Source organism: Atheta coriaria, unplaced genomic scaffold, assembly GCF_025399875.1.
Source record: "Atheta coriaria isolate IRGN ID8LTWV9N9 unplaced genomic scaffold, Caltech_Dcor_3.1 hic_scaffold_7_pilon, whole genome shotgun sequence".
NCBI classification, from domain to species: domain Eukaryota; kingdom Metazoa; phylum Arthropoda; class Insecta; order Coleoptera; family Staphylinidae; genus Dalotia; species Dalotia coriaria.
In genome coordinates, this window is record NW_027045449.1 from 1,861,383 (window position 1) to 1,887,197 (window position 25,815).

A 25,815-nucleotide genomic window follows, 5' to 3' on the forward strand; every position below is an offset into this window, starting at 1 on the left:
CACTGGAGTAATTGAGTTTATAACCAGCGCAACAAAAGATTCAACAGAATGCTAATCCGCATAAAATCGTTTTGTTAGTTACAACGCTTATAACTCGAGAAGCACTGGACGGATTTTGATTATTTTTAATTTTTTGGGCTTGTCTTGGTCTGGAATAAGAGAGTAATTATTAAAATATTAACAAAATTGATATACAGGGTGTTAAATATGCGATGAAAGTTTAAATAGAGATTTTATGTTAGTTTTAGTTAAATTATTCAATAATATTCCAATATATTATCCAAAATTTTATTATAACGTAATAAAATCAAGTTTAGCAATATTTCCGAAAATTTTCACACAAAAATTTTCAAAATTTTAGTTTTTAATGCGTGCGCAGTCAATAAATTAACAAAACAGTTATCTCTTGTTTTCTTCATGGAGCTCACGCCATACTAATGGACCCATTGTGTTGGTCCCGCCATCCACTGATGGATTGGGACTCCTCTCGTCTCGTCTCGTCTTTTTGGGCACAGCAAGAAGCCGGTCATCTTCTTTAAGCGCCACATTCCATCCAGTGTGCCTGTTAGCAGCCGCTCTCCGTAGGCATTAGTTTGGTTTATTTACAACCTGTTAAAGTGAATACCGAATACTTTTTGGCAAAGAGTTGCGGGGATTCGTTCCGCTTTTTAGTGGGCCTGCCTGCGCCGGCACGAGATAATGTAATCGAGCGTGAAAGTAGCTTAGGGGTGCCATTGTGCCGTTTAGCCACCGCCGAAAACCCTCCCCGGGGTGGTCGTGATGTTGCCTTGTGCCTAAAAGTTGGCAGGTATTGCTAATTCTATTGTAACTAATAAAAACTTTGAGGAAATATACTTTGTTGACGTTGCCATGACAACTACATTTATAAAAGCATAAAAAAACTAATTTTTGTTAGTTACAACGCGTATAACTCGAGAACCGTTAGACGGATTTTAATTATTTTTAATTTTTCGGGTTTGTCTTGGTCTGGAATAAGAGAATAATTATTAAAATATTTAAAAATTTGATATACAGGGTGTTAAATAAGCGATGGAAGTTTAAATAGAGATTTTATTGTAGTTTAATTAAATAATTCAAATATAGACGGCGCTAAATTACATTTTTACTAAAAACTACGTCGCGGGTTATATAAGTATGCAACATTAATTGCATTTAATGCTTAAAACGTCGCAGCGTGTGTTTGAATTGAATTTCCAAGCGAAAATGTTAAATTCCTGCCATCTTGGGGTCTCCCGAGTGCACATGTACATGTTCACTCGGCGCACAGCGTATAAATAAGTACGAAATGCTTTCTAAGCGACAACGCTCATAATTTATATATCAATGAATGCATTTCTGCGCGCCGGAGGTTCGCGTGTCGGCGTGTGCACGACTGGACGCGAGTTTAAGTCACTTTTCGCAACCAAAACATGCGCGCAAGCATATAAAATACTAAAATAACAGCTGTGCACCGCGACAATCACAAAACCAAACATTTTTAAATTTTTTTTCTTCCAAATAATTTTTTGACGAATATCAATCTTTCTACCTGCATTAGTTACCGCTTACGTGCGTCTTCATTAACTCCGGTGTGGTTTTTTCTACCGCAGTCGAAAACAATTTGGATGACCATCGTCGGGAGCAAATCGGCGATCGGCAATAAAATCAAAGTAGCCGGCGTTTCTTTTCTGTCTGTTTCCCTGGTTGTGTCAGTGTGTGTGTGTGGAGATTTTTTTCGTCGTTTCAGTGGCCGCCGCCCTTTGGCTCGTAAATAACGAAGTTATCTTCCACGCCTCGGGAAAAAGTGGCTCACTATATGCCGTCGATAAAATCTGCCCTTAATTTCGCTCATAACTTCGTAAGTCTTCAATCTTCTCGAGAGTGTTTCTCTCTTGAAAATATCACTCATGATACTCGTCGTGCATTCGTTGTGCACTCGAGAGGTAATAGGTAATAAACCACATTTCATATAAAGGCAATAAAACGTCTGCGGTTAATTAAATGCGGATTTATTATGGAAATTATCATCAAACAATTATAAATAGTTAAGAAAACCATATATAGATGGCGCTAGTGTCGAGAAATTATTTCAAAACGCGTAGATTTTGATTAAACTTACTTAAATTAATTATTTTTTTGGTTTTTGGACTTAATAAGCGCCAAATTTTTAGAAAAACAACTGAATTTTAATTAAAAACATAGAAAATACAATAAAATATAATTTAGCGCCACCTAGGAGTGATTTATACAACTAAAACTGTTATTAAACCGTCGTATAAAGTTTCATCCCTTATTTAACACCCTTAAACTTATATTTCTGCAACAAAAACTAGCCTATATCGTATTTTATTAAATATTCTACAAAATTGTAAAGTTTCATCAAAATTGCTTCAGTAATTCGTCCGTAAAAGAGTAACAAACATACAAAAAGCATCATAAAATCGCTTATATTATTATCTTAATATTTACGATTTATCCACGTGATTTTCTTGGTTTATGCGCTGATTAGCAACTACTTTTTTACTTTTTCCCGCCGGGCATCGTTCGCGTGTCGCGCAGAAATCGCACTCTTGCACTTTGCGATTTAATTTTAGCTGCCACGCACGCGGCGGCGGTGGTGGAAAAATGAATGAAGTACACACGCACACGTGGCTTAAAATACCCGCCGTTTATTTTAAGACCTCCGCCCTTTTTTTTACGCTCTTTACCTTTATTTTCAACCCGTAGCCGCAACACAAACACACACAGAGGACTTCAACTATAGATATTTCAGTATTTCTGACTGAAATTGATACATTCCGTGATGGTTATCACTTATCACACAATGATCATCATAAGACATAATAGCATTATATTTGTAAACATCTAGCGGGGGGTTGAACCACGAGTGAAATTTTAATCTACGCGATTACCATCGCTAGCATCATTCGTCAAAGTTGTGCCCACGGTTTTTATTATTTTTTTTATTTTATTTTTATACGCGCGTGCATTATTGAAAAACGTATCCAAGAGATTACAAGATTTTATCGATATATTACTTTTATACAGGGTATTTAAAATTTTAATTTTTTATTTGTTTTAATGTGGAATTTAAGTTTTTAATAGAAACTAGTATAAAAATATTTTTTATTTATTTTAATCATGATTCAAGTTAGTGGTACATTTTGTATTGTGTGTATGTTGGGTTGCGTTATGAGAATAATTGATAAACGACCGGCTTGGTGTATCCGAATATCAGAATATCTTTCGGTGCGGTGTGCGCACATAATGCGATGTAATAACGCGTCTTAATGTCTTCTTTCTTCTCTTTGATCGTTTCGCCCGGCCTCGATCTCTCGAACTTTTCGAGCTTTCGAGCTGTAGCTTGTTTATTTATCGATAAACACACACGGACACATCGATTCTACACACAATATGTATTTGTGTGTGAGCTTTGAGGCGGAAAACAAACGAGCAACATGAATTTTCCTCCTTTGCTGCGTATCGCAAATCGAAAGGGATACACAAGAATAGAGTAAGGAGTGTTGCCTACCCCAACACGTTTAAAGCAAATGTTTCAATTTAAACTTGTGTTATCTCTATCACTATATCACTAAATCACATTTACGAATTGGAATTTAAATCTATTTTATGCAGTAAACTTTGAAAGTCTGTGCATATTCATGTGAAATGTGTAGGAGTAGATGGCGCTAGTTAAATCTCATGATAGGTTATGTTATTATAATGACTGCGAGTCGACGCGACGTGCACTCGGCGAGTGCTGTTACTGATCCTACTCACTCATCACAAGATCATAACATCATTTTGCACGCAAGTTGCCCCACGTATTGAATATGCATTTACATACAACGTATATACTTATTATGGCGAGAAAACGAGCAAAACAAAATGGCGGCCACGCAAGTATGAGTAATAAGTGGTGTAGGCGTACTGAACACGTGCAGAACATGCTGCAACAGAGTTTTTAAATTTATTTTTATTTTTTATTTGATTTTTTTATGATTTTTATATTTATGGCTAATGTAATATAGATGGCGCTGTTTTAAAAATGTTATTTTTTATTTTTAAAGAATTTGATGGTTAGGGTTGGTTACCCCCCACGTTTACAACCTGTCTGGTTGAAAATATGCCGCATTCCGGGAAACGTTAGACGCGAGACGAACTTTTCGACATTTTACGTTCCACGCCTCTTGCAGCGTGCGCCGCGCGCGAGACGCGTGCAACAACCGGCAGGTCATTTTCGTGCTCGTTACGTTTTCAACACAACACTAGACGTTTAGTTTCGTTGTGCGCTGTAACAAAATACTAACAGGTTGAATTGTTACACGTTCAAGTACTTTCTGAAATGCGTTACAGTCAACACTTTCAATACTTCACCACCGAAAATACATTTCAACTCACTTTTCTTATTTCTTTTATTTTTCTTCGTCATGGGGGTGCGTCACGCGTATTTTTTCGATTGTGTAACTCAATGGTACCTGTCTCACCCCAGGGGTGGAATGTGATGGTATTCATCGAACTTATAAGTGGTCCACACGCACACGCCCAATATATTCGTGTTTTTTTGTGTGTCACAGTTTGTTTTGCGCCCCTCAAAGAAGACACGAAGAAAGCAATCAAACACTCCATGAATAATTTTAATCTCAAGTAGTCCGGAATTCGTAACGTCTCAGCAGTATATTTTTTTATTTGAATAATAAAACAAAAAAACGAATTTTTAGAAAATAATGATATTTTCACTGTTGACAAATTGAAATCATCAATTTCTATATAAAATTCATCTCATCCTTCATCGACTTTCATCGTGTTGAGACGTGAGACATCCGCAGGTGGAAAGTTGATTATGTCCCGTGTTGTTATTGTCCGCATTGTATTTTTCTTCTTGCCATCTCTCTACCTACACACTCACACTGCTTGTCTGCGCTGTGCGCTCATCTCATCGATGCGAGTTGTAAACCCCATGTTTGATGATTCTATAAGTGAGCCACACACGTCGTCCCCGATCCTTTCTTCACTTGCATTGTGACCGACTGATCTTTTACATCTTTACATCTTTCACTATATTCAAGAATCATTAAAAGTAAAAATTACAGGGTTTATGTTTAATATATTTAATATAGGCAACCAAATATACAGATAATAACAGATGGCGTTAGTTAATTTAGTAAAAAAGAAACAGGATGGAGATAAAATTAGGTTAAAGGTATTTTATACGAAAGCCCAAAGGTAGTAGTACAAGTAGTACTCATTTGTTTGATTAGACGCACACGCAAGAAGCGAACAAAGAAAAGAAAAGGAATACAGGAAGGAGAGGCTGGCGAGCTTTCGTCGCGGGTATAGTAATCGAGTACAAAGTGGAATCCCACTGCTTGGATTCATTTGGAATCGTTTAGACTCGTTTAGTAGTGAATATTTTATCGAACAACATGACATGAACATATTTTTCTTTGGGAAATCAAGAGTGAAGAAGCATTTTCATGGTTAGGGAGTGAGTAAAGTAATTTTTTATTCTCTTGAAGTTGTTGTATCAATATGCACACTATAGGCAACTTATTATACATTTTTTTGTAGTGTTTATTGACATATACAGTCAAAAAATTAACAATTTAGTGTTTAAATACGTGTAATGTGTTGATATAGTGTAACAAAATGACATTAACTTCTCTTTTTTAAAGAAATCTGCCTTGAAATAGCATTTTAGTGCATAGATTTTCAGTTTTTTGTTACTTTTGATGTGGTTGTATCACAGTGGACACTATAGGCAACCCTATATACTTGTTATTTTAGTGTGTTCATACGCGTCATGTGTTGGTGTTTTCGGAATGCGTCGAGAGCACGCTACGCGCTTAATTTCATCTTTAATGGAATAAGCAAACGCAACGCAGACGACGCATTGAAATAACAAACGAACAGGTTATTTTCCCGCGGCCCGCAGCCACTTGAAAAACGATCGCCTTGTACGGCGCTTGTCACTGCGCTTTCAATCGAACTTGGCGAAAAGAAATGTTATGATAACTACGCATGAAAACAGAACCGTACTTGAGTGCAAATTTTACCACTCAAATCTCGAAGTAAAATATTTTTAATACGGTCCATGGAAGAAATTGTAAAGAGCACGTCTTCTTGTCGTCAACACGACGAAAAACAAATTATTCATCATTCCCGCAGCCAACGACTGTATTTATCTTTGTTTTTATTCGCAGAAGTAAAAAAAGCAGCGCCATCTGGTGCTGGCGATGCTTTATACTTTCATATTTTATTTTTTCTCGTTTGCAAATTGCAAAGGGTAAAGTTTCACGGCAGTCGCGCCTCGAGAGTGCTTGGGAGCTGCGATGAGAAATCGCAGAAGGGTTGCGCACCCTCTTTGGTTCATTTTCTAGTGTGTTCCGTTGATATAGTGTCCTCGTGTCCACTTCATTCCATCGTAATACCTCGCTGAGGAGTGTCCTAGAGAAGTCACTCACTCGCAGCATTCGCAAAGCGCGGAAAAAATTATTGTTTTTAAAGTGTTGCAGTTGTTTTAATTAATTTCAGGTATAGGTGTAGGTGTTAGGTATATCCTATTACATGTGGAAGTGGTGGCAGTGTATGTGAGGATAGTTTTGTAGAAGTTAAATTAGAATATCAAATACTCGTCCGGCGAGTGCAACTTTGCTGCGGCGGCGGCCAGTTGGACGTGTGGATTTGTTTGAATTTGTTCGCGAGTCGGAAGCCGGCGACACAAAGCGGACTTCGACGGATTCGACCGGCGTTCCGGTCAAAGACAAACGGCCAACACGTACTAAACACACAATTTCACAGCCGCAAGCAGGAAGACGAGGGCTTAACCCTTTCCCGTAATCATCAAAGTCCAAAGTCCAAATGGTTTATTTATTTTTGTGGCTTTTCGCTGGGAATTTCGGGGTTTTACGCAAGGTTTTCGGGGGAATTACTCGCAGGAACTAAATTTTCACAATGTAAATGATGGAGGGAACAGATATTTTTGATAGAATCGTAAAATTGTTTGGTTAAAAATGATAAAATCTTTCATATACTATAATTTTTTGGTTGCTATCTCATTTGGTTTAGAAGATATTCACTGTCGAAAATTGTGGAAATAAATATCTTATAGAGAATTTTCCGTAGATTAAGAATCTGCGATTTGGCCTTTCAACCTCTTTGAGTTTAGGAGATATTCACAATTGAAGAAAATGCTCAAAAATTGAAAATGTCACTTTTTAGCACTTTTAGTCGCATTTTTCAACCCTTTACTCTTTGAAATTAAATAATTTAAAATTAATATCTGATAGAGAATTATTCATTCTTTCATAATCTACTTGCCGCCCGTTGCTATCTCTTTTAGTTTAAAAGATATTAATTATCAAAAATCGTCTAAAAAAAGAATCAAGCACCCCCCCTTGCCCATTTTTTTCTTAGGAGTGAAAATTTCATCTCTTAGATTTCGATTTTAACTAGCCTATCTTGTAGAGAATGTTTTGTAGATTAAGAATCTGCGATTTGGCCTTTCTATCTCTTTTAGTTTACGAGATATTCACAATTGAAGAAAATGGTCAAAAATTGAAAAATGTCACTTTTTAGCACTTTTAGTCGCATTTTTCGACCATTTACTCTTTGAAATTAAATAATTTTAAATTAATATCTGATAGAGAATTATTTATTCTTTCATAATCTACTTTCCGCTGGTTGCTATCTCTTTTAGTTTAAAAGATATTCGCTATTGAAAATCGTCGAAAAAAAGAATCAAGCACCCCCCCTTGCCCATTTTTTTCTTAGGAGTGAAAATTTCATCTCTCAGATTTCGATTTTAACTAGCTTATCTTGTAGAGAATGTTTCGTAGATCAAGAATCTACGATTTGGCCTTTCTATCTCTTTTAGTTTACGAGATATTCACAATTGAAGAAAATGGTCAAAAATTGAAAAATGTCACTTTTTAACACTTTTAGTCGCATTTTTCGACCCTTTACTCTTTAAAATTAAATAATTTAAAATTAATATCTGATAGAGAATTATTCATTCTTTCATAATCTACTTTCCGCCGGTTGCTATCTCTTTTAGTTTAGAAGATATTCGCTATTGAAAATCGTCGAAAAAAAGAATCAAGCACCCCCCCTTGCCCATTTTTTTCTTAGGAGTGAAAATTTCATCTCTCAGATTTCGATTTTAACTAGCTTATCTTGTAGAGAATGTTTCGTAGATCAAGAATCTACGATTTGGCCTTTCTATCTCTTTTAGTTTACGAGATATTCACAATTGAAGAAAATGGTCAAAAATTGAAAAATGTCACTTTTTAACACTTTTAGTCGCATTTTTCGACCCTTTACTCTTTAAAATTAAATAATTTAAAATTAATATCTGATAGAGAATTATTCATTCTTTCATAATCTACTTTCCGCCGGTTGCTATCTCTTTTAGTTTAGAAGATATTCGCTATTGAAAATCGTCGAAAAAAAGAATCAAGCACCCCCCCTTGCCCATTTTTTTCTTAGGAGTGAAAATTTCATCTCTTAGATTTCTATTTTAACTAGCCTATCTTGTAGAGAATGTTTCGTAGATTAAGAGTCTGCGATTTGACCTTCCTATCTCTTTTAGTTTACGAGATATTCACATTTGAAGAAAATGGTCAAAAATTGAAAAATGTCACTTTTTAGCACTTTTAGTCGCATTTTTCGACCCTTTACTCTTTGAAATTAAATAATTTTAAATCCCCAGCTAATAGAGAATGATCCAATCTTTCATAATCTACTTTCCGCTGGTTGCTATCTCTTTTAGTTTAGAAGATATTCGCTATTGAAAATCGTCGAAAAAAAGAATCAAGCACCCCCCCTTGCCCATTTTTTTCTTAGGAGTGAAAATTTCATCTCTTAGATTTCGATTTTAACTTGCCTATCTTATAGAGAATGTTCCGTAAGTTAAGAATCTGCGATTTGGCCTTTTTATCTTTTTTAGTTTACGAGATATTCGCAATTGAAATAAATTGAGGAATAATCTCTAAATGAGTTTCTGATCTTCTGATCACGCGGCTAATTCAAATATTATATAATACGACATTTTATATTTTCCGTGTATAAAGGTAGTATTCTATTTTGTTTTGATTTAATGGAAAAAATCGTAGTTGAAGATCGTTTGATGTCAGTTTGTCGCGGGTCGTTTGGCAGGCGGTAAGCCGAAATAACAAGCGCGGCGGTAACAACAATCGCGCGGTTATTTTCGTCGCCATTCTATTTTCTTCGCTCGTCTATTTACGCGTCGCTGTGCATTCCCATTACAGTTAAACGAGATTGTTTGTTGTGTCGAGCGAAGATGAAGAAATGCCCTCAAAAGTCCCGAATTAGCCGCGCGCGTGTATCAAAAAACACTAAATCACTTCGAAACATGCGCGTTTAATGGCGGAAAAACGAGCATGGAGAAAATCATAAACACGTGCGGGCCAAAATTAAGATGGAAATTGTCAGCTTTTTCGATGAATTATGACGGAAAATGGAAAACAAACAAATATTTCAATTTTACATTTATAGACATGTAAACAATAAGTTTAGAAACTCATTAAGAGAATTTTTTTCAAGGTGAACTTAAATCATGGACTACAGGACCGTAATTATCAAATTTAAATTTTTTTAACTTCAAAATTAATGTCCAAAATCGATTTTTGGCGCGAAATTTAAAAGTTTTAGAGAAAAATTAATTTTTTTAAAAAAAAAAACAGAAAATCAATGCAAAAACATTAAATTTAAATTCAAATAAAATACTGTACTTTATACACTAAAATATAAAATATTTTCGAATTTGTGAATTTATATGTTTGTAAACAGCAGTCGTAAATAACCGAGCGGGATTTAAATATTTACGATTTGTTGAAACTCTCGGATGTGAAAAATTCCAAACGACACGATCGTAAAACACACACACATCCACGGATATACCTATAAGAAGTTGAAAAACGTTCAAAGACAGGCAATAAACCGATTAAACCACCGTTTAAAAATTAAAAGCGAATAACGGCGCTTTATTTATGCGTATACAAGTCGCAAGCTCAAAGCCAAACTAAACTACACTCTACACTACACACACATACACACATCGTGTATTAAACGCTTAATTGAGCCATTAATTAAAAGCTTTAAAGATTGCCACGCTGCGTGTCTTGTTGCTTGTGCGCTCAAGTGTGAAATCCAATAAATCGTTATCTATTAATCAAAATTGTTAGGTGGTAATTGATGGTGGCTGTCATACGCCTCATTTAATTATATTTTTCTTTAATTTTAAACTAAAAAAAAAAATTAAGTCCGGATCTGTGTTTTAACTTTCAATGGAGGGTAGTTGTAGCCCCGAAATTAATTAGACGATAAATCTGAGTACGTCCGGAATCTATGTGTTCCTTTCGGTTGGTCCTGCAGCTAGTCATTGTCCTTTACAAAAATTTTATCCAGGACCGGATTTATTTTCACAATTTAATTTTTTTTATTTAAAAAATTTATTTATTTTGGTTATTAATTTATATAATTTAATATTTAATACGTCTCTGTGTTGAAGTGTTGAACAAAGGCTAGTTTTGGGTTAGCCGGGGTCGGGGTCGGTAATGGCGCTGTTTCAGACTGGAAATTCACCTCCGCAAGCTTCGATTATTATCCGAAGTTGCATTAAACACTCATACTTTAAGAGGACGGCGCGCCGCAGCTATAAATAATTCGGTTACGTCTATATCACAACCCCTAATATCGCTAAGGGTTTTACGCTGTGGTGGAGGCGCCGGGCACACTGCACTCCGCCATCATGAATTGTCCAATGACAACCGGAATTACTTTTTTATTACACCGCATTTCACTTCATCATAAATTTCGTTTTTTTTAAGGAAATTTTTTTAAATTTTTAATTTTTTTGTTTTTCAGCAATGAAATTCCTCAAAGGTATCGGTGTGAACGTCAACAATCGTCAGATGAATTCACACGTGGGATTATGGCCGCCCGTGTTGAATTTAGCAACGAAAGCTTTGATTTCCACGAATGCCACATGCGGAGAAGGCGGACGGGAAGAGTTTTGTCGCCTACAGGACGGCCCTGCACGCAATCACCACTTTGCCGAACTCATCGGTGGTTTTGCTGGTGGAAGTGGTGGGGGTAGTGGTGAACATGGCGGGCGTTGTGGCGTGTGCGACAACTTCAGCCGGGATCCACACAAGCGCCATCCGATCAACTACGCCATCGACGATGGGAACAACCGCTGGTGGCAGAGTCCACCACTGCACTACGGCGAGCAATATGAATACGTCACGATTACGCTGGATCTTAAGCAGGTAATAATATCAAACAATAGACGTGCGCGCGCGCGGACGCCATTTAAGGCCGCAGGTAATGGGCCACGATGTGCATTGTCTTTGGGTGAGGTTTTTTTCAGTAAATTGCGCTCACTTGATATTCAATGATATTCATGTGGAGCGTGAGAGACTTAGGACGCATGAATTATTCATGTACGGCTTGTTTTACACGTCAATTTATAGGTTATTTTAGTTTTAGTGTGCAATTTTATTGATAGGTGGCGCTACTACGGAGTTTTTTAGGTGCAGTGTTGACTTTCTCACGCTTTGAAGTGTTTAGTTGCTTGTTTAGTGTAAATACAGCGGAAAAGTGCAAAGAAAAGTCGCGGGATATTCTATATGTCTATGAAAATTGTAGTAAAACAAGCAACACGTTGTGCACGTAGGTATAAAGTGAGTACGTGCACATTGCGATGGAATATGTAAATTTATGTTGCTTACGTTATCGATAGAGAGTTTTTTTTCGGGGATCGGCTTCGCCTTTGACTTATCTAGACGAGAAAATGTTTTCTTGTGATGTCAAAAATAACAACTGTGGGATTACCACGCCATCTATCGGTAGAAATTTGAAACAAAATAACAAAATATTTTTTCATAAAAATAATTTTTTTTGTTTTTTTTTTTAATTTTTTTTGTCTAAATTTGTTAATTTTTTAATTTTTATTTTATTCTCACACATTAACAGCTTTAATACCACTTAAACACTCCTAACTTATCTCCTCATATGTATGCAAGTGTTGTGTGTTGCCTATGTGGCCGCATCAAGCACTCGTGACACTCGAGAATACAATTACGATAACGCCGCCATATTCCTAATTGATATTATCGCTTGTGGTGCGTTCGGCTGAGCACGAATAATGGCCATTGCACACAGCGACGAGCATATGTGTGAACACAAAGCACTCGAAGCCATCGCGGCAGTCGTCGAGGCCCAATCAAAGGGCTGTGACGCATCCAAGTGCGCAATAACAATATTCATGATGGCGGCTATTATCATCACGGCTATTCGGGACACGCGTTTTTATTGCTCTTTCGAAAGCAATAACGCTATCGCTAATTTATTGGAGGGAATTAATTTAATTAAATTGGGGAATTTTATTATGAGAAACAGAAATAGAAATAGAATCATGAAAGTTTGTTATGTGATAATTCAGTTGTTTGAAAAGGTAGGGATTTGGTTGAAGTGTCATTTGAAAGAGAATTTAATTGAGAATAAGTATGGTTAAGAGGAAGTTTGTGAGATTTCTGGTTTTCTTGTTAAAAGGAAAAAAGTAAACATCTGCAATCAAATATATAATCATCTATAACTCAGAAACTAATTGAGATAAAACATTGTTTCTTTTTTCTATATATAGATCTCAATCAGGTCTACAAATGCCTTTTCTCAGAATATTAAAAATCAGCACCATTTGCCCACAATTTAAATAATTGTCATTTTTTAAATTCTTTTTAATCTATTTTCCCTTAAAAATTCTTTAATAATTATTATATCACAAAAAATCTACAACGATTGAATACCCAGATACTTAAGCCTCTAATACCAAATACTTAACGTTTTTGTTGTGCGTTTTACACTCTGTTCGATTCCGAAGCATTTGTCCATGGCGTGCGTAGCAATATCCTAGTCACCTAGTCGAACATAGGAAATCGAGTCGAGTGCGAGCCCGAGCACGCTCAAAGGTGCAATAAATAAGCGTTAACGTCGCATTTCGAGTGTCCCTTTAATAGGATCGCTCGTAAGACGCTCGTAACACTCGTGAGGTTTTCTTTCACGGCGCGCGCGATCACAAAAGCCGCGCTACCACATCGTGCGCGCGGGACCAGCTTTCGGTTATTCAAATTAAAAGCGCTTTTATCGGCAGGGCGTCGGCGCACTTGTGCTTCGACGGTAAAAAACGCTTAGAAAGTGAGTTTTCTTCGTTGTTAATCTACAAACAACACAAACATCTACAGTGTGTTTCAAAAAAACTTAAAAAATTACAGTTTTCACAAAATAAAAAAATAATTTAAAAATTTAACTGTAGATGGCGCTGCAAGTATTGTACTGTTACACAACACAAATAAAAAATAAAAAACTTAGTTTTATGCTTACGGAAAGATATAACTTTATATAGTTATGTAATCATAGTGTATAAACCACTTCTCGCTTGTCGTTCGCCTCGATAATGCGATAATTTATGCGTCATAATTCAATGGTAAACAAATAGTCCAGGCATAACCGACCTGCAGGAAACTGTAAACTTTTGTGTGTCGCTGTCGTGTTGCACGCTGTCACTTGTCACACTAAAGTCCGTAACGAAGCTTTTCTCGCTGCACAAGTCTCCATGGTTCCCAACGCTTATTATTATTATTTTTTGTGCGTCTCTTATCTTTTGTTATCGCTTGACAATCGGCTGCGATGCGCTTGCAACAACAACAAATAACGAGCTGGGAAGAATTCGATTCGACCGATTGTGTGTGTGTGAGCGTTGGATTTTGAATCGGCTTGTTTATGCATCATTCGCTTGTTAGTAGATGACGCTGTCCGGAGTACACGATGGCGATTATAGACTTAGATATGTTGCATGAGAATACGCATTGCGTTGTTGACCATATTAAAGAAGATTCCTTTGTATACAGACCGCGGTTGTTTGCCGTTTTTGGCTTGTACGTGCAATTACTATACGTATATGTAATACATATACAGGATGTTGTAAATTATTTTTTATTTAAGGTAAAATTAAGACTTTTAGAGTAAATTTTATATTTACTTACTTGTGCGATTAATATTCCATAAAAAATGGTAATGCGGAGTAATGCTCGTGATGTCCGGCCGCCATTAACATAAATGTGCGTCGGCGCGCGAATGCTGCTAAAGCTAGACGAGCTAGAAGATGCGCATCGTGTGTGGTCTGCTTTTATTTGTCCACTTTGTGCTGCACGAACGCACACACCTCGTGTAACGTCTATCTTTTCTTGGAATACCGATTGTTTTCGATTTTATTGCGTACTACACAACTGCGGACGCTTCTAACGCCACCTATGTTTCATTATGTGAACTAGTACCTTTCTACATCGTCGATAGGTGTCGCTAGTTGAATATTTTTAATTTTAATGTGTTTTTAGTTGTTTTTTGAAACAACCTGTATAAATCTAAAGGCGGACGTTTAAGTTACGTTTAACCTACACGCGTAATAATAATATTCCGGTGTATATTACGCGGATTTTCATCCATGACACTTTAGAAGCAGAAAAAACAATGATGGTTTGTTTCTCAACTAAACTCGCAATGCGCTCGAAGTTAAAATAGAAAGATTTTCACATCGCAACTTCGGAATGGAATTTTATTGCATCCGAGGTCGGTTCGCTTGGGCTGGCTCTCGAGAGTGAAACATAACGATGATCTGAATTGTTGAATTGCTGCAGCGCTGCTCTTCTCGAAAAGGGAAGACCGGGAGACGGGCATGCGAAAAACGTGACCGGAATAATAACCGCGGCGGCGCGCGCGCTCAGTGCGAAAACATCGCGCAAATCGAAGTCGCTCCTCATTCCGCGCTGTGCGCTCGGTGTCATGACGATTCGGAGCAGATCATATCGCTCTCGAGCTGAAAAATGCACGAATAAGCGAAAAAAGACAGCGCATGTACCGTTTTATCTTGAATTATGACTTTATGCAGCGCGTACAAGTGCCGCACAGCAGTCACAACGCTTTTTGTGTTTACGCCGCCAGATGACAGCACATGAAATAGATTCTGACATGAGTAGACAACCAGTATAACACACATGAAAGATATATCGTGGATTTCGATATTCGGGACACGATTGTACATCAATGATGTAATAAATCGGCGACGAGTTGTCGAAGACTGTTTTTCTTTGTTTTCTGTTGTAATTATTTAGTAGAAGAGAAGAAATAGTTTGTGGATGACTTCATAGATGTCGCCGTCGTCCTTCGTCAATCATCTTGTGCTGTTGGTGTTGTCGCATGCGAGCGAAAGTCTCGGCGTCCATTATTAAAAGCCACTTAAACGTTATAAATAAATCATGCTTCATGTGCGCGCCGATAATAAGCGGCTCTCGGTCGGGGCGCCACGAGACGGCGGGGAGGCGCAGCTAAGCACCATCGCTCGCGTGTGTTGAATAACTTATTATAAGTTATACACACTTCTTCGCATTCAGAGAAGCACAGTGTTCTCACATTAAACACAACGGCGTTTAGGATTGGTTGACAGTTTAATGTGTATACTCACATAACCTTTTATAACCTAAAAATGTCAATGTTTTGACAGTTGACAATTGCACTGTAAAACTAATATTTCTTCAGGGTGCAGGATGAGTGTGTTTATTTGCATTTTGTGATGACATTCCGAAACGTCCCGGTTTGAGTGGTTGGCGAATCACGTCGCGCGGTAATCTCGGCATTCATAACCGCATCACGCTCGCCCGCTCGCAGAGAGATCGCGCAAGATTTATGTAAATCAACACCGCCACACCACCTCTCACCCTTTGGTGCTGGAGAGCGGGTGGTGGAGGCGCCGACGACGTCCTAAACAACCTAAACAGCGTCAATGCAGCGTGCATAGGCGGACGTGACGCGTAAAGCGTCGCATAATATCGCATAATGTCGTTTATGCAGTCAATTTGCACTAATTTGTGAATTTACACCCAAGGGCGTGCGGAATTTATTACATTTTTATGAACATTTACTTCCAAGGAGACATTTTTATAGGAAACAACGTAGAAAACACTTTTGAGTGGCTAATAATAAGTAAAAACGCTGTTGAATGATTAAAAATTGTGTTTTTTTAAATTTTTTTATATTTTACATATGATTTTAACGAAAAAATTAATATAAATAATTATTAACTTGATATATGGACATTAAATGGAGAAATGGAGGTGAAAAATGCTAAATAACTATGATTTATCACTATTCAAACTTTCATCCCCTATTTAACCGCCTTAAAATTATATTTTCTGATCAAAATGTATTCTATATTCTTCACAATATCTTTGAGAATATATATACAAAATTTCATGATGATCCGTTGAGTAGTTTTTGCGTTAAAGCGTAACAAACACTTTATTTCCAGGTCTATCAAGTGGTGTACGTGAAACTGAAAGCAGCGAACGCGCCGCGTCCCGCCGCTTGGATACTGGAGCGCTCCGTCGACGGGCAGCGCTTTGAACCGTGGCAGTTTTTTGCCACCTCCGACAAGGACTGCCTTGATCGATATGGTCTGCCGGCGCGCAAGGGCAAACCGCATTACTTCACAGACTCGGAGGTCATCTGCACGTCGTACTATAGTAAACTAGCACCGATGGAAAACGGAGAGGTTAGTTTATGATCCACTATACTAGTAGTTAACCATTGGCAGCCATTTTAATAGCTGTCAATTTTGGTACATATTGATTATATCGATGTTTCATGCAATTTAATAACTCTTGCAAGTTGCACACACACGTTAATTACTTAATGGCGAATGCAGGTTCGTGCGCTATCTGCGATCGACGCATCTCAAAGCGGAGAGGCCATTAGCGGGCGGCGGTAATGTGATTTTGTGTCGAATCACGATGACCCGAGCTGTCGGCCGTTTTGTTCTTTTTGTGCGCGCCGCGCAAAGAGATTTATTGCATACGCTGCGTTCGGGAAGAGTTATTTAATGCGACGCAGAAAAAAAAACATAATTTTTTTTAAATCACATTTTTATTGGTTATGTTTAGATATACACATTATTAGTACATGGCCGTCCCGGTGCTAATGAAACAAGCCCTGAATTACTGGAATTCACAAAGGCGCGGTATGTCCGCTTCCGGTTTCAAGGTTTACGCGGGAAAGTGGAACCTTTACCGGCCAGAATCGCACAGGATATCAATCGGGACAAGAAACTGTTTTATTCCATACGGGATATTCTCATTGGTGGGCAGTGCGTGTGTAATGGGCATGCGTCAACTTGTCGACACAAACTACCATCAGGTGTAAGCTATTTTTTAATTTTTAATTTTTTTCCAAAAACATTAATTTAATGCATTAGCATTTAGAATGTGAATGTGGTCATAATACATGTGGACCCAACTGTGACCATTGTTGTCCTTTACATAACCAACAACCCTGGGGTGCAGGGACATCCCGAGATGCACAGATATGCCACCCCTGTCAATGTCACGGTCATGCGTCAAGCTGTCATTATGATGAAGACGTCGCCCAATCAAAACTCAGCATAAACACTGAGGGGGAATTCATTGGTGGAGGTGTTTGTGACAACTGCACGAAACACACCACAGGAATAAACTGTGAGAAATGTGTTCCTGGATACTATCGTCCTCTAGGTACTACTGCAGATTCAGATGTACCATGTTTAAAATGTGATTGTGATATGGGCAGCACTGGGGAGTGTAATTTTGATGCTGGGGTGTTATCCTGTCAATGTCGTGAAGGGTACACAGGGGTCAGGTGTGACCAATGCGATGTGAGCTATCGTGGGTATCCTAACTGTGAGAAATGTCCCTGTAATCAACGTGGTACCAGAATAGATGGTAATAATGATTGTGAGGGAGAATGTCAATGCAAGGATAACGTCGAGGGTAAATACTGTGACCGATGTAAGATTGGTTACTTTTCATTGCAAAGTGCAAATCCTGAAGGGTGTTCAGCGTGTTACTGTTCAGGTGTCACTAGTGTTTGCTCATCGGCGTATTTACAACCACAAATAGTAAGTTTTAACATAACCTTAAATATTACAACCTATAATTTTTAATTTTTATGTTTTTTTTTTTAATTTTAATAGTATACGTTTAATATAAATGAAAAATGGTTAGTCAGTGATATTTCTGTCAAAGAAATAGAATCACCGTTATTAGACGATCGTCAAATGCTAACTGTAGGCAACCAAGAGATCATCGGAATAGAAGCTTACTATTGGTTGGCACCATTGTCTTACACAGGAAATAAACTACAACTTTACGGATCTAATATCCTGTATAAAGTACATTGGGTTGTCATGAGAGGTGATACAAGTGGTAAACCCACAACAGGTCCCAACATAATCCTAGTAGGATCCAATGGAATGCGTATTGCTTGCGGAGATGATTCCTACTCAATGAACAACATGACTTTTCTTATCCCCTTGGATGAATACCATGATTCATGGTACCATATCCCTGAAGATGTTGATGATATCATCACACGTCTCCGGAGAACTGAATATAAAGGGGAAAGAGTGACCAGGATACAATTCATGAGTGTCCTCTATGACCTAAAGTATATTTTACTAAGGGCAAAGTTCCATACTGATCAAATCGAGGTATCCTTAGAAGAGGTTGTTATATATTCCGGGAATTTCACGGATGGATACAGCCCAGTTGAAGAATGCTCATGTCCTTCTGGATATACCGGTTTATCCTGTGAACTATGTCAATATGGGTATGTCAGGGTGATAGGGAATAACACCCGGCATGAAATGCAAGGGTATTGCATCAAGTGTGATTGTAATGGACATTCGGAGACTTGCGATTCTGATACAGGGGAATGCAAATGTGAACATAACACTATCGGAGAAAGATGTGAACGTTGCGCAGCTGGGTATTATGGTAATCCGTTATTGGGTATGCCGGGGGATTGCAAGAAGTGTGCGTGTCCCTTGGTGGATGATGAGAATAATTTCAGTCCGAGTTGTCAATTGGACGCGACGAGTATTAGCAATGATGATGTTGAGCCTGGGTATGTTTGCACACAGTGCCCCAAAGGTTATACAGGGGATCATTGTGAAATGTAAGTTGCATAACTTAAATTTAGAATTACTTGTGTTTTTAATGTTTTTTTTTAATTTTTTAAAATTTAGATGTGACGATGGATATTTTGGTGTACCAAGTAGTAAAGGAGGTAAATGTGAACCTTGTTCATGTGGAGGTGGTCCTTGTGACCGAATTACAGGACAGTGTTTGAGTTGTAGAGGAAATACAGAAGGTAATTTATTGATTTAACCTTAAAATTACATTTATGTACATTGTGTTGTATTTTTATAGGTTGGAAATGTGACAGATGCAAAGATGGCTTCTTTGGTTCACATGTAGAAGGCTGCGAAGCTTGTTTATGTGACCCAATAGGGTCCCTGTCAAATTCCTGTAATAATATCACAGGCGATTGTGTATGCAACCAACATTTCATCGGTCGCACTTGTAATAAATGCGAGGTACGTTCATAAAAATTAAAAACTAAAAACTCAAACTAACGCCGATATTTACTTCATAACTTTAATTCTAGGTTGGTTTCGGTAACGTGACAGCCCAATGCGTCGCCTGCAATTGTGATCTACTGGGTTCAGTTGGTAATATATGCGATCAGACCACCGGGATGTGCGAATGCCGCCCCGGCGTCGAGGGATTCCGCTGCGATGCGTGTCAACATTTACACTATGGCTTCTCTGCCGACGGCTGCACGAGTGAGTAGTACATTTGGTTGCCTATAGTGCATGCATAAACTTAATTTTCCATCCGCTTGAATGAGAAGAAAACAGGTTCGGCGCCGCGTACAAATGTTCATAATTGCCTGCGTGCGTGCGTGTGTACGTCTTGTGTCTTGTATTTCGTGGCGCGTGATGAAATTAGCATATTAATTGATATGATTCATACGTGCGAACGGGACGGCGCCGTTTTTTCTGCTCGAACGCGATGAATTTTAATCGCGCCCACCTACCAGTCAATATAATGTTTTAATAATAAAACAATAAAAACCCAAACGAAGCAATGCACCAACCATATAAGGCGTTTCGTAATCATAATCGCTTTTTAATTATTTCGCGGCGTGCAGTGCCATTTTCGTATTTCCAATTTCCAATTGGCAATCGGCAATCGATTTCGTCTGTTTCGTATCCTACGTTATCCCACGTTAAATGAACAGAAAAAAAAAACAAAATGGCGAGGTCAATGCGGTAGGTCTTGATGAATCCATCAACTAAACGTTATAATTTGACGCAATTAAGCGCTGGATGCCTGATTTGGTTAATGTGCATATTATGCGAATGCATATGCATCCCGCAATGCGAAAATAAACGGTAAACACGCCAGAAATCATCGCGCTTTGGTTTAGATTTCGGTTTCTAACCGATGCTTTCGGTCCTAATCAAACCTAATCAAACGCAATCGTATTATTACCGTCGTAATTGCCAAATATTCGCGCTGGATAACATGCCATTGTATATGCACACTTCATTTCTAATTGCAAATATATGGATATATATATTAATAGCGCGTGCGTCGTGCGTAATTAGCAATTGTGTTGTGTGATCGAAATCAATTTGCAGCAGCGCGCTTGAAATTTCCGCAGCGGCCGGAACAAACACTTTGAACACTTACACGCATCACCAGCGGGATTAATTAATGCTTCATTTTCGAGTCCCACACGGCGTTTGATCTCGTTAATAGATGCATTCAATTAATATAATCACATTACAGTTCTGCTACGAATAAATATTATTATTCCAAATGTTTTCGATATTCAATTAGACGATTTAAGGGGTTATGTTAGGTTATGTTGTTGTTGATGCAATTATCTAGTGTGTGGAGTATTTTAATGTTGTTTCCTCTTAGGAGGAGGATGTGGATGAGTACAAAGAGACGTATTGATTGCATGTGGCGCAGCGTGATGTCTTTGTGAAGGATGAGTCAAATAAATCATTTGCTTCGGCGCGTTTTGCGCCCACGCGAGTTGCGCAGGCGCAGATATCATCACATCATAAACGATTTGCGTTTAAAATGATTTTTAAATTGTTTTTTGGTACTTCTAACGCCATCTGGCGGAGAAAAGTTTAGAAATTGTTTGTTTTATGAAGAAAATAAACTGCGCATGCGTAGATATTAATAAAACACAAAATATTTATGTTTAAATAGGTTTTAAGTTGTTTTTTGGTACTTCTAACGCCATCTGGTGGACAAAAGTTAAGAAAATATTCAATTTATAGAGTAATAAACTTAGTAGATGTAGATTTTATCGAAATTTTCACAATTTCAACTTAAAACAATTTTAAATTGTATTTTTTATTTCCTAGCGCCATCTGGTGATGAAAAGTTTAGAAATTGTTTGTTTTATGATGAAAATAAACTGCGCATGCGTAGATATTAGTAAAACACAAAATATTTAAGTTTAAACATGTTTTAAGTTGTTTTTGGTACTTATAACGCAATCTGGTGGACAAAAGTTAAGAAAATGTTTATTTTATAGAGTAATAAACTCTTTAGATGCAGATTTTATAGAAATTTACACAATTTTAACTTAAAACAATTTTAAATTGAATTTTTTAATTTCTAGCGCCATCTGGTGGTGAAAAGTTTAGAAATTGTTTGTTTTATGATGAAAACACACTGCGCATGCGTAGATATTAGTGGAAAATAAAATATTTAAGTTTAAACATGTTTTAAGTTGTTTTTTGGTACTTCTAACGCCATCTGGTGGACAAAAATTAAGAAAATATTTATTTTATAGAGTAATAAACTTTGTAGACGCCGATTTTATCGAAATTTTCACAATTTTAATTTAAAACAATTTTAAATTGTATTTTTAATTCCAAGCGCCATCTGGTGGTGAAAAGTTTAGAAATTATTCATTTAATTTCTCTATTTGTGATTTTTTCTTATATTTTTTTCTCTCAATCAATTTATTCTTCGTGTGCCCTCGAGGCAAATTGTTAATAATCATGACAAAACGGTTCTCAAGTTCTTTTGAACAAGCGACAACCGCTGGTGACGACATCCGATGTCTTGTCGTTCTCGGGAGTGCGCTCATCGCGACTTGTTAATCGCCGCACGACAGCCGGGAAATGAGCGCCGATTGTGCGCTGTGCGTTTACTACGCCGAAGCGAAGAGCGAGCGTGCGCGCGGCGAAAAATAAAGAAAACACCAATGCCGCCGCTGTCGATGATTTGCGGGCGAATCCGCGTGCCGAGACCACCCAATATGTCTTCGCGCGTAAACACTGGAAGGTAAAAAAGTGAGTGCAAGACATAACAACCGCAGCATCACATCACATCACATCACATGCAAAGCACACTTGTTTTTTTTTTTCTCTTAAACTTTTTGCAGCTCACGGGCGTATTTCGTGCTTGACGTGCGTGCGCGTTACATAATATAATCATTCGTGTCTTGTGTGTTTTAGTTTTCGACTTGAAACGTTTGAAAACGCCACTTTTATCGAGTGCATTTAGATAACCCACAACACACACACGCGTGTGGCGCTGTTGTTGGTTTAGCGTACTTTATTCCATTTGCTGTTTGCAGCTCAACTGCCGGGGGTAACGCGCGACTGCAATTTCATTATGCAAATACAATTATTACGTACGCTATTTGTTTTCGCGTTTCGCGGCGTTCCTCGCAGAGCGCGCGCGCATTATTCATGCACTTTTCGCGCACACACACGCCACTTAATCAACACACTGGAGAACGCCTCCTGAGAGGTGACATGCGGCGCGTGTTCAATGAGCCCATGTCAAGACGATGACAATGCTGCGAGAGATAAATAAAACATGCGCCCAATTAAACTTTACTACCATCCAGATACTGATAATAATAATATTATTGTGAGGTTATGTTTCATCAGTTTACGACACCGACAATAGATGGCGTTACTTGCGATATATTATTTTAATAAATAATAAATAACAGCGATAAATTTTGCGTCTTGCGACGTTGAAAACCGGCAATTAGAAAACAATTTTCATCACCGCCGTGTGTGATTTTCGATGCGCGAGTCGAGAAACTTAAGTCGAGTCTTGTTGTTGTTGTTGCGCATGTCGTTAGCTTCGGCGTGTTGCCTAGTTTACTATTATTATTCGCGCCGTTCGCGATGTAATTGAACGTTTTCCAGCGCGGGCGAGCGCATAAAGAGTGGAAAATTATTCCGGGGGCCGAGCGGACAATAAGCGAACGCAATTTATTTTCCGCAGCTTTAAATATTAAGCTCCAGCGCTGCACAGCGCCAAGCGCAGCGCCCAACTAACAGGAAAAGTTTCATAACTTTCGTCAGCGTATCAACTACACAGGAGTAATTTGCATCAAAGCTTCGAAACTTTGAACGCAAAGAAAATACTTTATACACACTATAATGTAAAATGTTTAAGTTTTGCAATAAAGTTTGTTGAACTCGATTAATTGAAATCACAATCACACAAAAATAGCACTCAAGTGGTGTTTGTGCCGGGCATTCAATAAAATGGAAAACGCACACGCTCGTAAAATTTTATTCGATTGGAAATTTCGTGATTATAAACATTTAGCAACGCGCAACAGGCACACAAATTCAATTACGCCGCGAAATTAGAACGGCGATTCGCTGAAATGACTGCTGCGGTGCGGGTTAAAAGTAGCGCCTAAATTTAGACAACCAATATAACACGCCGGAGTGAAATTGAAGTGATTAGGTTACAATACATGATTTTTTTGTGTGGTTTACGTTTACTGTTGCCACTACTACTGCCGGTTGAAGTTATTTACGATGTGATGATGTTGATGGAGTTGACGAAGTGAAGAATTCATTTGATGTTACGCTATTAATAAACGCGTGGGTGTGACGGCTCGAATTAACGTGAGATTTATCGCGGAAACCAAAGCGCCACTTTGGATCGAGTTCTGGCGAGCTGAATGGGAATGAAACATTTTTGTTTCGAGATAATAAACCTTAGCGTCAGGTGATTCACGCGTACTGGTTTGTTTAATCTAGATTATACGCTTGATAAGCTTCCAAAAAATAACTTGATAATACTAGAACAATGAGAAATTTAATATTTTTTATATTTTTGGCTTAAAAATTAAAAAAAAAGTTTTTTATTAATTTTTATGAATTAAAACTTTAAATATTTTGAATTTTTCTTTGCCTGGCAACAGTATTATTTTATACCACACCGAGAATACTCAGTATACTGTGTCTAAAGGTGCAGTTTGTTTAATTAATCTACATTCATGTGATAAGCACACCGCTAGCGCCAGAAATAATATTTTGACGCCACACATTTACTCGTACATTAATACAATACACCTACATTGTGAGGTATAAAGTTTCGTAAATTTTTTCAAAGTAAAGTAGGGAGTCTCTGCTAGTCACAAGTGAATATGAGCGAGTGCGATCTTGACTCTGCAAGTTTCTCGCGGTGCTCGCGCACGCGGATGTTGCTCAGTCAGTGTTCTCGCGTTGCCTCAGTCGCTCGCGTTGGCTGCGCGGCTCTGCGTACCTTACTTAACTCGCGTAAAATTTCAATCTTTACGTGTATAATGTGTTTATGTTTGCATTTGTGTGTTTTTTGTGCGATGCTAAATCAGATTGGAAAATGAGACGTTGTACGATTTGGTTTTGTGTGTTTTTGTGTTGTTTATTATTGTTTTTGAGTGTGAGTGTAAGTTGTGATAATGGCGGCGATGGGGCGAGTGGGAAAATGGAGGAAAAAGTGCAAAATGTGGATAAGATGATTGGTTCATTGATTGGTGATAGGATACGGTCACATAGAAAGACGCGTAGTTATCCTTGTTACTTTTATACTTGCGGGGGTTGCGGGCAGTTATGTCGTAATAATATTAATACGGCGGTGCAGCAACCGCCTCCGGTTACACCCGCACGGACGTCGATCTATCAAGGGTCAGGGAGGGATTGGAGAGGGCCACGAAGAGGTAATAATAACAAAAAATTAAATTTTTCAGTTTTTCATCAAATTTTTTTATAAATCACACATTGATGAAAAAAATGACCGGAAGTTAAAAGAAAAAACTAAAATTGTGTTTGTTTTCATTTTACATTTGAAAACATTTGAAGTTGTTATTCTTGCAAATGTATCTATAACTTGGAAGCTTTGAAATGAGCTCACGATTTCACCGAATCGTGATTTACTATTGCGTTCCCAGCATGTGACAAGCAAATCCACTCATATTGTCAATCATCCATTTTTACGCTAATCCAAACAACAGATTACACGTAATTCGCAATGATTGCTTAATAATTAATTACAGAAAACTATTTCCATCTCAATTATGTTTCATTTATAATTCATGAAAATTAACAACACACACACACACACAGACAGGAAGTAATTTTCAGCGGATATTAGAATAAGTTGATTACTTTATGAATAAATAATTAATCACTATATTTATCATGCGCTCGATATATAATTACACATAATAGTTTTCGGCGTTTATTACATTACTAAATAAATAATCAACTTTTATAGAATATTACACTAATAATCAATAAATAAATATTGATTTTATAAGATAAATAATAAATTGAGGTGCGTAAGTAAATGATGGGTAATAATATTACGCACTTTTGATGAAAATGTTGTTGGAATGATTATTTATCAATAATTGTGTTTCGATTGCGCGTGTAATTCGTGTGACATTCGCCGACAGACGCCGACATGTGTGAGTCAATTTGAGAACGCGCAGTGTACACTAATTGCATATGACTTGAGCTTTAAGCTAAGTCGAGAAAACGTACAAAACAGCGCGCCGGCGACGAGTTACTTGCTGGTGGAGATGAAGAAA

The 25,815-nt window shown here is 37.7% G+C and overlaps 1 protein-coding gene across 1 annotated transcript in view; it reads left to right on the top strand.

The window, feature by feature from the left end:
- Nucleotides 1-25,815, top strand: part of wb (wing blister) — a 43,200-nt gene that overhangs the window by 5,108 nt on the left and 12,277 nt on the right. Inside the window, 8 exon segments of the mRNA XM_065307080.1 lie at nt 10,888-11,291; nt 16,385-16,627; nt 17,016-17,270; nt 17,327-18,004; nt 18,080-19,062; nt 19,133-19,257; nt 19,317-19,483; nt 19,555-19,732. Of these exon segments, the coding sequence (XP_065163152.1) occupies nt 10,888-11,291; nt 16,385-16,627; nt 17,016-17,270; nt 17,327-18,004; nt 18,080-19,062; nt 19,133-19,257; nt 19,317-19,483; nt 19,555-19,732 (3,033 nt within the window).